General features: G+C 40.7%; 2 protein-coding genes across 2 annotated transcripts; one reads left to right on the top strand and one right to left on the bottom strand.

Moving 5' to 3' along the window:
* Window positions 1-1,463: 1,463 nt before the first annotated feature.
* selenoi (selenoprotein I) lies at window positions 1,464-14,437 on the bottom strand. Its single transcript, XM_069703160.1, has 10 exons — window positions 14,204-14,437; window positions 11,209-11,277; window positions 10,580-10,688; window positions 10,011-10,085; window positions 7,840-8,102; window positions 6,847-6,955; window positions 6,718-6,766; window positions 6,447-6,627; window positions 6,146-6,325; window positions 1,464-4,784 (listed from the first exon to the last, which is right to left on the bottom strand). The coding sequence occupies exons 1-10, from the start codon at window positions 14,258-14,260 to the stop codon at window positions 4,677-4,679; spliced, it is 1,200 nt and encodes a 399-aa protein (XP_069559261.1). The 5' UTR covers window positions 14,261-14,437; the 3' UTR covers window positions 1,464-4,676.
* Window positions 14,438-14,516: 79 nt separating this feature from the next.
* Window positions 14,517-16,272, top strand: ost4 (oligosaccharyltransferase complex subunit 4 (non-catalytic)). Its single transcript, XM_069703161.1, has 3 exons — window positions 14,517-14,801; window positions 15,631-15,768; window positions 16,149-16,272. The coding sequence occupies exon 2, from the start codon at window positions 15,632-15,634 to the stop codon at window positions 15,743-15,745; it is 114 nt and encodes a 37-aa protein (XP_069559262.1). The 5' UTR covers window positions 14,517-14,801; window position 15,631; the 3' UTR covers window positions 15,746-15,768; window positions 16,149-16,272.
* Window positions 16,273-16,856: the final 584 nt, after the last annotated feature.

Below are 16,856 nucleotides of genomic sequence, written 5' to 3'. Positions count from 1 at the left end.
CGGATGACATGCTATAGTATGACTTTTTTATCACAATTTGGACGACATGCTATAGTATGACTTTTTTATCATATTTTGGACGACATGCTATAGTATGACTTTTTAATCACAATTTGGACGACATGCTATAGTATGACTGTTTTTATCATATTTCGGACGACATGCTATAGTATGACTTTTTGGTCATTTTTCAGACGACGTACTATAAGTATGACTTCCGTTCATTTTCTGTCAGGCAACACAACAGTGCAGTTGTCAGCATTGTCGTCTTACAGTCTAAAGGTCCGTGGTTCGATCCCCGCTTGGGACTTTCTATGTGGAATTTGCATGTTCCTGCATAGGTAATAAGTAAATTAAAATATGTCGTCCAGAATATGGACGACTAACTTATGCATGTTATCATGCATATAGTCCATGATGTAAAACAAACATCATGTAGTCGTAATTGTGACAAAGTCACACTCCAAGCAAGAACATGCAATCCTCCACAGACAGAGTTCCAAGCCCCTGATCGAACCCAGTACTTCCTGATTGTGAGATGACAATGCTAGCAACTGCAAAGTTGTGCTGCCTCTATTGCATGTTTGTCTGACCTATATTACTTATATGACTTTTACACATTTTCTTGAATAAAGCACAGTGGTTCAGTGGTTAGTGTTGTTGCCTCCCAGTCAGAAGGTTCTAGGTTCAATTCTTGCTCTTGACGTGGCTTTTCATCGAGGATGTTAATGTCATCCTTTCCCCGGCGAGTCTCGAACCTGGAACCTTCTGAGTGGAAGGCAACAACACCAACCACTACACCATTGATCGCTCTTCAGTAACATGTTTAAAAGTTATACAAGTCACATAAGTCAGACCGGCATAATAATAAAGGCAGCAAAATGGTGCAGTTCCAAGCCAGCGTTGTCATCTCACAATCAGGAGCTTCTGGGTACGATAGGGGGTCTGGAAGTTAGTGTGGAGGATTATGTTCTTGCTTGAATGTAATGTTTTACATTACAGACTACATGAATAAGTTAGTCATCCTTATTATGGACGACATAGTTTACTTTAAGGTTATTAGTTTTGCAGGAACATGAAAAATCCACGTAGAAAATCCCAGGCGGGAATCAAACCACTGACCTTTACACTGTGAGATGACAACACTGACAGATGCACCACTGTGTTGGCTTCCATAAAATGAACGAAAGCCATACTTAGAGCACGTAGTCAAAAATATGAAAAAAACTATATCATGCTATATTATGACATTTTTAGCATATTTCGGACGACTATAGTATGACATATTTTTCAAACTTTGGCATCATACTATAGTATAACTTATTTTTCATATTTTGGACTACATTCTATACTATACATAGTCCAAAATGTCATAAATTCAATTCAACGCTGCTGTCTAAAGGAACTGAAGGCTTTCCTCAGCCCTCTTCAATCAAGTTCACAATTCTGGTGAAAACAGGAAATTAGTAAAAGAAAAATCAGTTTTATTTGTTTCCGGACAGTCTTCTTTCTTTCATTGGTTAAATACAACATCACGAGTAGCCACATCGAAGCCCTGGTGTTTGCCTGGGCAACTTTTTACAACAGCTTCATTGATCCAGGGGGCAGAAATTAAGACCGTTTTAAAGAGGTAAGTGAAGCTGGGGAACACGCTACAAAAAAACGCCCAGAAAACTAGCTGTGAAAATTAACATAAGTAAGAAACTGAAGGATTTATCTGCCAGCTGCACAAAACTCTTGTTTCACTAAATGGCACAATTTTTTTTAATCTTCCAGCTGACATTTGTCTATGACATGAAATGAAATCCCTTGTATGTAGCGTTGCTTGTCGTGTTTGCAGCCTGGAGGGGAGGTCTTTACATCCACAGCTTTTAACTCCTTTCCAAATGATCACAGAGAAAAGACCTACAGCTGATCCGATCAGCTAGTGAAGCAGCAAAAATGAAAAATGTCTACATTTGTTCAAAGAAACTCCGTCGACAGATTCAAGCGCTGCTACGTAGACAGCTTTGTAACGGCTGATTTGCCTCACACCCCGGACATCAGACCTCATGTCAGGTGAAATCTGCCGACCAGACAACAGATCCCATTTGTAGTTTAAAAAATAAAAGGGAAGAAATAATATATGTATTTACACAGATATTCACACATACAGCGTATACACTCATACATAACCAGACAGTGCATAAACCCCACCAGAAACACAGTTCGCTCTTTAGGTGAAGTCTCAGTCACAGTTGTTTCCACATCACAACAATCTACAGTCACATATCAATGGCTTTATTAAAAAAAAAAAAAAAAAGCATCATCAAATCAGTTTTAACTATTACAATGTGCTTATGACTGCTTACAGGCTTTCCCTAGTCGCAGCATGGAGGTACTGCAAACCACAACGGGCTACTTAGCTGGGTGTTATGGCAGTTACAGATCTTTATGTTCCCCCCAGACATACAGGGACACTACAAGCTTGTGTCTGTGGTCTAAATGTTCAATAATCGTTTATGTACAAAACTTCTGGACAAGCAGTTTAAAAAAAAAAAAAAAAAAAAAAATAAAAACGCAAAATGAAGATGCAAATAAAAACGTTTTTCTCCCCAGTGTATCGAACATTTCCTATGTACCTTTGAATTAAGCATCCCCGCAATCTACTGTATATGAGATGATTATCACTGGGACTGGACATTCGTATTCAGGCGGATCATTTTTCCTACATTTCACTGAGACCCAGACACGACACTGATTGTTTACAGCTGACCGGGTCCACATGATAGGTAAACATGAGAATCAGAGTCCTGCCCAACCACATTCTGGACTGTTTTATTCCTATTTCTGTTTGAGGATATGGGATTAAAAAAGGTGAAGAACACACTTGTGGAGCAAGTCATCGACAATCTCTGATCTGGAACAAGAAAAGTACTCGCATGTGGACAAGGCTGGTCATTTCTCAACAAGGCTAAAAGAGGATTCGAAAAGTTTCGAGGCTGACCTCCAAAAAAAATCGTATTTCCTCCAAGGGGATTCAGATGGTAAATAAGTCTCATCGTATTTGGCCTTTCTATGAAAACCAGTTCGAAGTTCTGCAGCCACGTGTCCTTCACCTCGGAGACATAGTTTGAATCACACACGAGGAACAGTGTTTACCAGACTGAAAAAACAAAACAAAAAAAAAACAACATGACAGATCATCTGTCAAGACAGTATAAAAGATGTGATAATATGAGCGAGAGCAGGAAAGTGCGACGCCAGGCGGTGTCGTAGCGTTTGCGGTGTCCGGTGCGGCGTCTTGTTCCCTCAGAGTGAGTCCGCTCCGTTGGCGGTTTTTGGACGCACTCTTCATTCAAGCGCTGCTCAACTTGAAACCAGACACCATTGCCGTGGCAGCAGACAGACCAAACCAAAAAAAACAACAACATGAATATGAACGCAAGAACGAATCAGCATGAAGACACGACACCTCAGAAAGGAGGGCGAGCTGGGAGGCCAGTGCACGGACAGAGGTCAAAGTGGAAGGTGAGTAGAGGTTACCCTGGTCAATTCTTGCCCCGGTTAGTCAATATTGAAAACTCTGCTCATGACGAGGGTCAGCACAGAGCAGAAAGGGAAATTCGTTAGAGGGAAATTTAGCCAATGTTTGACAGGTGTAAAGTATTTCAATTTAGTTTGAAAAGAAAATGCCCCAAACCTCTTTAACACATACAGTTCATATATATATTTTATATATATATGTACATATATATATATATATATATAGCTATTAACATATATCACAGAGATTTCCAGCTGCAAATCATCCAGTGATTAAAAAAAGATGACTGAACCTTTAAATGCTGGGCACAGCTGTAAATGTGAGAGCCACACAGGGCCAGAGTTCTGAGGTTTGGTCAAGTTTGCAACAACACTACTTGAGGCATTGCTGTTAATATCATAAAACTGAAATGGCGTTTCCCCAAGGCATATTATACATTCATAATACTATTTGAGTACAACTGTGTGGTTGGTGTTTGTATTGCAATACCTGCAATGAAATGTCAATTATCTGCATTAAAGCAGAATAATGTATCGGTGTGTGCGTGTGTGTGTGTGTGTGTGTGTGTGTGTGTGACTGCTTGTATGTGTCACTTTGTGAGGACCAGTGTGAGTTTTAGACCTTGGGAGTGGGGACTTTTTGTGTGGTCCTCACTTTGGTACAGACCTTACTAGATGGGCTGTTTGTGTGTGAATTAGGTAAAGGGTTAGAGTTAGACTTTAACTTGTCGTAGTTGAGGTTGGGATAGGAAATGCACTGGGGGCAGTGACAGTCCTCACGAAGATAGAAGTACAAACTTGTGTGTGTTTGTCTTTGCATGTCTCGTCTGGGCTCCTGTCCTCATGATTGAAGCACATTTCCGTAGGAAACAATTGCACCTCATTGGCTCGACCAAGTTAGCCAATCACCAATGACGGAAGCCAGAGCCCCTGGGCCCAGCCCATCGCCGAGACCACAGTTCGGTTAGTTAGTTGGTTGGTTGGTTGGTTGGTTGGGGGGAATGTGTGCGAGCATGTGTTTTGTGTTTGGAGATAACGGAAAAGAGGGCCAGAGTCCATTCCACTTGCAGTGTCCTCATGGATGGAGGGGAGGAGATGCGATTTCCGTGGTGTTGAAAGTGAAGTGTCGGTAAGCCGAGGAGGGAAGAAGCCTAAACCTCTGCTCCTTTCAAGCTGATTCGTTCCTCCTCCTGTCAGTCAACGTTGGGCTTTTTGAGGGAGAAGGCGAAGATGCTGAAGTGGCCACTGAGCTGTTGTACCTGGCAATAAAAGAGAACAAAATATTTCCAATTCACTGAAAATCATGGATTCTGCAACATTTAGCATTACAGGAACAAAACAAAAATTCTGAAGTCCAGCTTCATCTTAATAAATAGTTACCGCTTCCACTGTATGTAAGCCTGCAAACCATTAAGACAGGGATCGACAATTTATCAAAGCAGTTTTCAATATGTCTGATCAGAGGATCATCACTGACAACTGCAGCTGCTGAACCCCTTCCCAAAGACAAGAAGCCTGAATTATTTCATATCAGATTATAATAGACTCATCTCTCACCTTCCCATTATTACATAAATAGTTAAAAAGAAAAGAAAGAAGAAGCTGTTTTTATTCAACTTTGTAGATGTAAGTAGCCATCTGGACAGATTTCAGTCTGGCCTCTGACAACATCGCAGGAGTTTGCATTAATAAAGGTTCTAAATCACATTTTTCTGAATACTAATTCAGGTAACATATCAATCCTGCGCTGTTTGATCTGTGCAGCCTTTGATAACGAGAACCACAAAAAGCTACTTGACAGACTGTAAAAGAGGGTGGGTTTATGTGGTACAGTCCTCTATTGAAAATCTCCAGCAGCACTTGCAGTATATAGAACAACTTTAACGTTGTCATGGTTGATGATAAATCTTAGCGGCTCACCATTATATGTGGAGTCCCTCAAGGTTCACTTTTTGGGCAACCGTTATTCAACCTGGATACGTTTCCTCCGGTCAAATCGTGCATAACCGTAACATGTCTTATCATAGCTATGCAGACGACACTTTGCTCTTTCACCAAATGAATGCAGTCCAGTAGACTGTATTACTAAGAGCAAGTGCTATGCTGTTCTCCTTTGGCTTTAATTGATTGGCGTTTTTGTTTTGTGCTTTTTATTTCAATTTATTCCATATTCATTTAAATATAATTTCATTGATTTTATTTTGGTGATAATGACTTTTGTTTCTGAAGGTCCTGATGCTTTTCTTAGTCATTGTGAAGCACTTTTGAAAGACCCTGTTTAAAATGTGCCATGCATGTAAAGCTGCCAAGCCACGGAGTAAATTCAAATAATCATCATCGTCATTTTATTTGAGGCACCTGAACCGCCTCTAAAAGCTGTAACTCCAACTCCTGGCAGTGTTGATAAGCAGGACAAACCAGTGGGCGAAGCTACAGGAGTCAACTTCACTTTTAGAAGGTTTTAGAATACCAACACACACCTGTCCCCCTTCACGTCATACAGCACCTTTCCCTCACATCACCCTCTGCACCTGCCTTTTAGGTTTCCTGCCTGGGGAGGGGTACTTTTTTACTTTGAAAAACGTTGTAAATCGAGTACGTTTTGTGTGCGTGTTCTTACCACTGATACGCCGTAGTGTATGTGTGCTAGTATAACAGCAGCTGTCCACAGGTAAAGCAGTAGCGTCTCGTTGGCGACGACCCCGGTCACGGATGCCAACACCACCACCGTCATGGGCAGCAACAGCCAGCTCAGCGGCTGGCACCGTGTGTTACTCATCTGACACACAATCAGCTTACACTGAAAAATAAACACAGGCACAGAAACATGGGAAAAACAACAACAACAACAACAAAAAAAAAACCACACAACTACAGAGCGTGGGTTTTGTGAGGTTGGTGAAAGCGAAGGAGATACTCACCGTGACATTGGCGAAAGCTGTCCCCACCATGAGGTAGAAGATCCTGGGCTGCAGCTCCATGATGTCGGATGGAGAGCGCACCACCCAAATGGTGGATAAGACAAAGAGGAGGACGGGAGAAAGGAAAGGCAGGAACGCTTCGTAGAGGCTGCTGTGCTTCAGAGTGTTACTCCGGTGAGCCCTGCCAAAAGGGTGGTTGAAAAGTTCAGAGCGCTGAGGAAAATACAATTAACAAATCAAATAAAAATCCCATTATATAAAGTGCACTTACTTCAGGACATTGTAGAGGCTCATAGGTAAGGTCACAGTGAAGGAACAGGCTGGAAAATAACAAACCTTAATTTCAGTAGCTGCTTTATCTTGCAAATGAATGGATTCAGAGTGACTAAACACAGCTCACCAATGATCATAAAGGTGAAAAGGTCTCTATAGAGAAAGTGCCACAGGATTGGCTGGTACCAGGTTTCCACGCCCACTACAGCAGTGACTAAGTAAACAAGGGAGATTGTCTGAAAGGAGATGGGACATAAGTCATTAAAAGGCCCGGTTGCAATCAACCATTATCTAAACCCCTCCCCCAAACAGGTGACTGTCCAATCATAGGTTATCAAAAGAAATACTGCGAGAGCAAAACCGCACGAAATGGATGAAACTTGTTTGTGGTAAATTGACTGCAACTACATAACACATTTATACCTCCTTTTTATCACTCTCACACACCAATGGAGACAGACATGCCATGCGAGGTGCTCTCCTGCCATTGGGAGCCACTTGTGGTTCTCATGTCTCCGGCTATGAATATTACTGTGGTGGAAGCATAAAAAGCACAACTCTGTCCAGCTCATGATTAATTGTGTTTTTTTCAATCAAATGAAAAATAACATTTTGATTACATTATACTAATTTAGAGCTGCAGCACAAGAACAATATGATTTCTTTTTTTTATATCCATGTCTTCTGCCTGGGGTATGACGGTTCAGCCTCAGTTTTCTTGCAAGTTTATCATGTATGTAGCCCTTGAGTACTTATTCAAAAGACAACTTAATGAAAGTTTTCCTCTTAGAAAAGTAAACCCAAATCAGCTGGAGAGGTTTTTTTCGAGGTAAATTTAGCGAGCTACAGCTGGGAGCAACGGCTGTCATGTCATCTAACAAATTTGACAGCTACAAAGAAGCAGCTGTTTGTTTTGTCCGAAATCCAGTGACTCACTGTTTAAGAAATAGACATGTATTTGATGGTAATTGTAATACTGGCTGTATTGTGAACTTATGTGTTGTGAGGAAAACCCAGAGAACACGCCGCAGATATAGCAACAGTGACTAAGGAAGGCGGGGCTTCAAACAATTAGCTGGCTTTATGTTCAACTTCAAAACGTGTTTGTGTACGACCTTACCACTTGGCTGACGTCGTATCCCCAGGGCAGAAACAAGATGCCAGTGTTATATTTCTCCCAGTGAGACAGAATGAAGGAGAACAGCACCACCCACAGTATGTAGTAAAGCGTGGCCACGCCCACTCCGCTCTCCCCACGCCCAAATATGGAGTATACAGTGGCCACAAAGAAGATGCAGGCCCAGCTGTCCAGACCGTGGTCAAACAGCTCCCCTAAAGGGGTGGAGGAGTTGGTGCGGCGGGCCTGTTTACCATCGACACCATCTGTAAAAAAAACACACAGAAAGACAAGGGTCAATATGTACAGAACATGCTTATGGGGATAACTACAAACAAAGTCTACATCTCCCCAGCTACAGCTTCTACCCACATTCACATAACTGTTCAAAAAGCCAGTCACATTCCTACTTCCCACCACTGAGTTCAGTGTCCCAGTGAGCTGCTCTCAGTTCAGCCACATATGGAAGTGTTCTGGCACATCCTCATAAGAAACACCCCTTAGATAGTTTAATGGTTCACAAAAGCACACGGCAACAGAGTTCATGTCTACACACACACATAGAATATCTGACAGTCCAATAAATCTGCAGTTTTTGACTCCAGTTAAGATTCTCTGACTAACAGCCAAGATATGAGGGGATCTAATGTCCTCACTACCTTTGTTCCTGTCACACTGTCGAGAGACTTTGCTCAATGGCTAAAACATGCATGCTTTATGTTCCACCTTGCTCTGTAAACATTTCTCTGTTAAAGGGAGTAATCCTGCTCGAGGGAATTGGGTGGAAAGCACTGAGGATGTGACACAATCGCACAAGAATGTTGCATATTACACATATCACACACTTCTCAAGGGCCTCTGATGATCACAACAAATGTTAAACATCGAGGCGACTGTGTACAGTCAATCGTATGAGTTGAGAGTCAACTGAAGGTGTTTCAGGATGCTTCAATGTGATCGTATTCTACATCCACAGGCTGAAGTGCTTCGCTCAAAGCAACTCGCACAGAAGCTGTAAAACGACGGCAGCAATGCTGATCAGCCTTCTTTATCTATGAGACACGTACTTAATGTTGTCTTTTCTTGAACTGTGAAAGTCAATGAAAGCCAATCACACACTGCATTTGTTCAAGTATGAGCTCCTACATCTCAGTGTATTTCTTAAATCACACAGAAACTGTTATCGAAATCTTGACAACGAAAGCTCGCGGCACAACAGTGTTTTTAAGTCAGCCGATTGATAATGTGGTCTCCTGTACATATTGGTATATGTTTTTACCTACAGAATTTTACTTTGATCGTGAACAGAGGAATCACAATTCATTACATTCCAGGGTTACAATTAAAACACGTGCAGCATCCAAGCGTTTATTTGTCACGCCATCTACAGCCTCACTGTGAGCATGTTTTCCAATGTTTGGAAGTTATTATATTTATGACTGACAGGCATTTTTTAAAATATATATTGTTATGATAATAGTCCAATATTACATAAAAATGCAGAGTTTTTGCTCAAATAACAACTCCCACAGCACATAAGCCCACCAGAAACAAAAGAAAACCCTCCATTTATCTGGCAGACACTTTTGTGCAAAGCCAAACAATGGTGTAACTTTGATCACTCAGTGACAGACGTGCATTTATAGGAGCGGCCACGCTCTTGTGGTCCATCTAAAAATAACTAAAAGCATGATCAGGGCATAAAGTAGCAAACACACTCTCGATGAAAAGAATGACCACCACAGTCAAATAAATTCACCCCTCCAGGATGTTAAAGAGACAGATTAGTACATCTTCATCTCATTCTGGTTATGAATAGTCAGATACGCTTGCACTTTCAGATCCCCTCCGGACTTCGTTTAAAGAGGACGGGCTTATAAACAAGTTATGTTGTCATAAATCAGTCTCACATGTACACAGCTTAAACAACACGTAAACAAGATCTAGGCTAAACACAGACAAACAAACGGTTTTCCGGGGTCAAAAACCGAACAGACATCATTCTGTACAATAAATATCCAGTTGAAGCAACAATGTTCACAAGGCATTTTTGAGTCGAGGGGGACTTTAAAGATTTCAAGAGTGACTGTGCTTCACCCTGAGCCTCTCAGAAAGCCAGAAAATAACAAAACAAAACAAAACCCAGCAGAGAGGTCACAGAGGTTAGAACTCACCGAGGGTATAGGCTAAGAAGTTGAAGATCCCTGCAGCAACCCAGACCCAACTAGGCACGTGTTCATGTCCTGCAGCTGAGACACAGACCATGTAAATATACAGAGCACCACACAGAGACACACATTAGCACATTGATTTTCAACTTTTCTGACTTAACCTAAATAAATCTAAGACTGACAGTAATGACTAAACAACTCAATGGAATCAGATTTTAGGTGAAACCATTTCAATGTGTGTACAGCTGGATTTACCAATTGTTGTTGAATTCACGTGTACAAAACGCAATTAGTAAGATAGAAAATCAGATACGACAGAGCAAAGTATCTTTATAGTTTTGTTGCTAACGGTAACAGCTCCTTATATGTTTCTAAAGGACACAATGGGTTAGTGATTACCTGACATTTTTCACTGAATGATGGACTTTGCCTTTTACAAACAAACAAACATTGACGTGTCTGGTTCTCTGGTTCTCTCTCTCTCTCTCTCTCTCTCTCTCTCTCGACCGCTGCGGTGGATTCAACCAAGTGTGTTTTAGGGCAAAATAAACTGAACAACGCGAAGGACCTACTAGAGGCGGTGAAGTCAAAGTCGTAGAAGGCCAACATGAGGAAGTTCAACACGAGGAACATAAAGCCTGTGAATGTAATGAGGTTTGGAGCCAACCATGTTGGTAGAAACTGTTGAAGGAGAAACAAAACAAAAAAACAGAGGGAATAACAATCAGTAACATATCACCTAGCTCTTACATAATGATATAATTATAGTAATGACAGATTAAATGATTGGAAATTAATTAAGGTTATAGTATATTATACACTGACTTTATGAAGAGTTACATAGTTGTGGGGGCAGGGAGGATTTTAGGGACAGGGATATGTGGCTCTTAAAAGTAATGTGAGATTGTTGTTAGGTGGAGACTGACATTATAAAATGAAGTCTTGATACAGTGAAGTTAATAAATGTTAGTGCCCATTATGTAAGAGATAAACTGTGTATTTTATCAGGTATTTGGCTGCATCCAAAACAAGACAAATTTCTCTACAGTCCAAAACATGTATATGCAATCAGAGAAAGGGGAGGTGTTTGTGGTGGTAGTGTGTCAGGCTGCCTCGTTACTGTATCACAGCAGACAATTGGAAACTTCATTAATGATGCAGCTCGCACACTGACACACAGAGCTGACCCGGTCTCTCTCACCTTCACTACAAAGTTCCAGAACGGATGCATGACGTAGACCGACAGGGGGTTCGAGTCCACTGCGCTGTACTGCAAAAAAGACACACAATTTTACCCGTGAGGGTTGAACACGCGCAACTATTTGATCAATTTCATCTCACTCCAAGTAAAACCAACGCAAAGGCCACGTGGCCTCACATGTGACATGTGAAGAGAATAATTTTGGTGCCCTGTCGTCACGCAGATCAAAACAAACCTGATTCCCGTCTCTGTAACTTTATCCATGCGTGACGAACACGTGTGCCTGCTGCAGCGTGACGTATCCTCTCTGGTGTTCATACAATTTTAGTAGCGTGTAAAGCTGCACTCTGGATGTTTTGCTATGCTAGATTTTCACTTTGAAGACCGGCACGGATCTATATTTCCAGTCGATTACAAAAGGGTCCCACAAAAGAAGGAAGCTCTTCACAGCTCAAATTAATCACTACTGCATTTACTGTAGTTATACTGCAGGAGTTTATGCTACAACAGGCAACCATTGACGCAGATCAATGTTACTACACAGCAACTCTTTCTTGTATGTACACGTGGCTGGCACAATCGATTATTTAATCCATTAAAAAGATTGGATTTTAAAAATAAATGATTACAGATTACTGCCATCCTGACAATACTCAAACACACATTTACAGTGGACAATGATAAGTCATGTGCAATGTCAAAAAAAAGTGTCCCTTAAAATAAGCAAGAATATGATTAATCATCACCGCGTGCAAGAAGAAACCATAATTTACTCCCTTATCTTCTACAAACACGTGTACAAATAAAAAGCACAGTAATGCACTGACACGGAGACACAAGTTATTTTCACACCAGAGAAGGTGGCTCTTCAGTGTGAAGTGTGACAAAGGCTGTAGGAAGCACAGAGATGGAGGAACTGCCTTAAAAACAAAGAGCGAGCCCATCAGTAGGAGATCTCACGTGCTTCCCACCTGCTTGCTCCTGTCCGTACACATTTTTTTTCACCTTTCAGGAAAACAACCACAGTGTCAAAGAGAGCCACGGGGCTTTCATTCACTGTGGTTTGTCATCCAGCGACCCGATGCTCGAGGCACAGTAGCTGACAGTCGGAGGAAGCCACTTGAAAAGCAATTACCGGAAAAAAGGTCTCTCATGGTAAACAGCTCAGAGGAGGCGCTCCGTGGAGTTACGAGACGGGCACTCGGAGGAGCGCGGGTCTCTGTCAAGGCCAATTGTCCATTCTATGTGTGTCTGGCTATATTGACAAAAATATTAAAATGATGTCGAAACAAGCTTGTGGAAAATAACAACGAGGATAATTAGCACATGGCTTATTTCTACATACCTGTCGTATTTGTTTCTGCAGTGTCTGCTATCTTTCTTTTGTTCGGTCGTTATGATAGGTTTGCATATGTGCAACAAATTCTGTTAATATTGCCATAAACACTGGTGTTACAGGCTGACCCACACTGGACACTTTTCTCTAGTTTTTTTTTTTTTTTTTTTTAAGACAAATGACACTCTTGCTTACTTGAAACTCTGGGATGGAAAATGAGAATGACACGTGGTTGAAGTCAACAAGCGCAAACGTCACGATGCGATCTGAATAACTCCTCTGGTCATTATCATCGCTTGTTCTGATGAAGTGTATTTTCAAATGTTTTTTTTTCCTTAAAATCTCTGGCAGACAATTAAAATTCTAATGTGGGTAAGAGTTGCATGATATACGTGTATTTACGTTTTTATAAACACCTTAGTTTGAGAAATAAAGCATTGTTTATTATTATTATTATTTGATACAATTTAAACATTACACTTGTGGAGATGTTGCAAGTACACATGCATCCCAAAGGATTGTATTTCTTGAAAGGCCTTGGTTTTGTCACTGTTGAATTTGAATAAATTAGCAGTTTAAAAAAAAAAAAATCCTGATAACTTAAATATGAATTTATAATATATGATATCTTATATCAGCATACTCTACACACGCCACATATCATAATGTTGTTTTTCTGTAAACTTCAGAGATGCATTAGATATCATACTGGGAAAAAAAACAAAAACAAAGACAACTCCAGTGCCAAGAGAAATAACTGCTCATATCAAAACTAAATCGAGATACTGTACATGAAATAACTTTCACTTCTTTTTAAGACACCACATGCGCGGACTCGTTGTAACTCGCTGATGCTCATCTTCGTTGGAATTAAACGCACTCTGAAAGTCACGTTTACAAAGAGTCGGTCGTGTTTTAAACCCGTTAACCCCACGATGTCACGGTCACCGAAATACCTGTCGACACCGGGTTTCACATGACAAGTCTCCGTTGTTTCCCATCGCTGCACTGGTTCTAATTTAGTGGTTTCCTCCTCACTTTATGCATCACAGCCGTGTCCTCGGTCGCCTTTCTTTCAGCGGTTGGCAATACTGACAAAACATTTGCGTGCTGGCCTTCCGATACAAAACGGAAATACACAGAGGGAGACTCTGAAATGTGCAACAAAAAAAAAAAAAAAAAAAAAAAAAAGAAGAAAAGGAAATGAAGCAGAGAAAGAAAGAGTCGCTAGCTATTAGCTCATTTGCGCCAATGTAAAGCGCGACATAGTAAACAGTGACACTTCCGACCTGAACTTTCAAAACAAAAACAACTGCTGAGAAACATTATAATCCAAATATTGAAATAACACGTGTACCGTTTGGTGTGTTCAGTCGACCAAACTTACGTACGCGGCACAATCATGGTGAAGCTGAAAAGTCACGACTAACTCCTCTCAAGACTTGTATTTTTGTTTTGTGTGGAGTAATTGGCCAACATCCGGTTATAGACTTCAGCCAACTCCGGCTACATTGACACATTTTCACAACAGGGAAGCACCCTGCAGATCGTGACAGCTAGCTGACACACACACACACACACACACACACGCACGCACGCACACACACACAGAGCTCAGCGGCTAACTGATAGCACGCTATTACAATGTATTCATCATACCTTGTATTTATCGAAGCCCGCGAGCTGCTCCTGAGTGACATATTCGTAAAGAGCCATGGCGGTGCGGTCTGGCTCAGCGAGGAGATAAATTAATATCTCTTCCTTTTTGGAAAAACGCAAATCCCAACGTTAGCTGCCGAGTCGAAGTACCATCGAGCTTAGCCCACCGTCGTTCACGCCGGGTGAGGTGATGTCGAACCATCGGGGCCACTCCTACGGAGCCCCTACCCCCGCCTCCGGCCCTGGTAACCTTAACCACAGCTCACTAGCGCCCCCCTCGGGCCTGGATGATGGTGAAACGGCCAAGAAACACCAATGCGATTCCATTGACTGAACTAAAAGTAAACCGCGTTCATTAATTACGGTGTCATTTGCGAAAATTAATGAGATAATAATACTATTTTGCCGTAGTGTCGTGTCTAGCTTTTATTTTTGTTATTTGATCAGTGAGGTCTGATCTATCAAATCTATTTCTATAGTACTCTTAAACGTGACGCGTCTTTCCCCGTCAGCCGGAAGTGAGATTGATTTTCTTCTTTTCTTCTGAGCAGTCGAAGTATCGCTCAAACAGAGATTAAAAACCTAATTAAAGGAACATGTAAGTAGTAGCATTACCTAAACTACACTGCGACTTATTTAATTTTAGGAGCAACGCTACGTTGCTTATAATTTGTAGTCCAGCCAGTGTTAATAGCTCGCTAGCTAGTGTAGCGTTACACAGATTGACGTTTCACTCCCAAAATGTACAAAAAATAAAATGAGTTGGCAGATTGATTTACAACCTATGAATGTTACTATTACTCTGATGATTGCCTGAACTACATATATATATAAAAAGCATATGCAAATTAGCAGCTACCGGCAAAGTGTTGGTGTGGGTCAGAAATAATCAGCGTCGTCCCTGGTGTTATTTAGGTGCTTTAGTTTATCGATATTAAAAAAGCAAATTATGAAAAGTATCGCTGCTAAATATGTAATCTTCGTTTCTTGTTTTGGAGGGCATTTGCTTGTCTTTCAGTGCAATGCAAATCTAACATCTAATGTAGATCAAAAGTATTGTGATATTGTATTTTGTCAACATACTTACAATTATTATTTTATCATTGAGACTGTTAAAAAGTTCTCACAAAATGTGTGTATGCATAATGTTCACTGTCATGGCTTACCTACCTTTCACTTTCTCACGATAGTTACATTCATGTGAACAAGTGAAGGGTCCTAAAACCTGTTCAGATATCTGAAAAGCAGTAAAAAAAAAAAAAAAAAAACTCATAGAGTGGCCAGAGATGATACGAAGTAAACATAACTTCAAAGTAAATCAACCAAAACGTGATGCCAGAACAAAACTCCCTGTACTCCCATCATCCACTGGTCTAACATGATTTCTTTTCTTCCTTTCCTTCCCCGTGTCTCCTCATCCTTTGCAGAATGGTGACAGACGTGCAGCTGGCCATATTTGCCAACATGCTTGGCGTGTCCTTGTTCCTGCTGGTTGTCTTATACCATTATGTTGCTGTCAATAACCCCAAGAAGCAAGAGTAGCGTCCTTCAACATGATTGGAGAGGTGAGTGCATTTACAGTTTGGTATGATACGTTTTCTTTCTTTTTATTTTGTGGTTACCACTCTTAATCATGCTCCCCACTTCCAACAAATCAGGCTTTTTAACTCGATGCTGCATTGCTGCCTTATTGAATGTTGTATTGTCCCTTCTACAGATATGCTTTCAATGAGTGAAAGCAACAAGTGTAGTGTTTTTGCTGGTGTAAATTGCACAGAAATAACGGTCCTCAGGGCATAGGTGATGATTTGACACTTGATCACTGAGCATAAGTTAAAAATATGAAGGGATCATACTAAACCTAAACCACACTAAACTAAACAGACCTTTTCTTTCATAAGTTTATTACCTGTGAACCCACTAAAAAAAATTACTTTCCCCACAGGTGAGATGGGAATCAAAGCCACCACCTTGGAAACAACATTCCTGTCATCAAGTCCTCTTTCCAAGAGATGAATTTCTTTGTTTGCACAATGGTGTTCTTTTCTAATAAAAATGAGTAAATTCTATTTGCACTGATGTTTCAGTAAATTCCTTAAGATAGTCGATATGCACGCACACACTGTTAGTTATTGTAAGTTCAAAATACATGGAGTTTATTTCAAGTTATTTATACTTCACTTCCAACACAATGTTCTCAGTCACAATCTAATTTAGTAAAAAAACCACCAAAACATTAAAATACTGTATGAATATGTCTGGTTATATAATAAAGGACTTGTTCTCATTGGTGTACTGTGGAACAAGAAGCTCCTAAAGGACTGTGAGAGGTAAAATATTCAATACAAATGTTGTGCCTATAACAGTAGTGACCCTCAGGTGAATCTCAGGTCGTGATCAGACTTTCCACAATCAACCCAAACAAATCATATAAATAAAATCTCATAGAGGCAACTTTGACAGAAATTTCAGCTATTAGTCTTTGTTCTTGTTTTTAAGCCACCTGTGTAGCTGATTTTAATATGTATGGGGAAATAAATGCCCCATGTTACAGTGCTGTTGTGGACTGCAGCAGGTTCTTCCTCTACTTCTTCACTGTATTTTGCTGCATTAATTTAACCCTCTACGTTCATAAGACTTCCCACTAGAGAAG

Source organism: Brachyistius frenatus, unplaced genomic scaffold, assembly GCF_029030835.1.
Source record: "Brachyistius frenatus isolate BFR_SWC_R1_liver_20210118 unplaced genomic scaffold, ASM2903083v1 Contig_44, whole genome shotgun sequence".
NCBI classification, from domain to species: Eukaryota; Metazoa; Chordata; class Actinopteri; family Embiotocidae; genus Brachyistius; species Brachyistius frenatus.
This window is presented reverse-complemented; position numbering and strand designations above follow the sequence as displayed.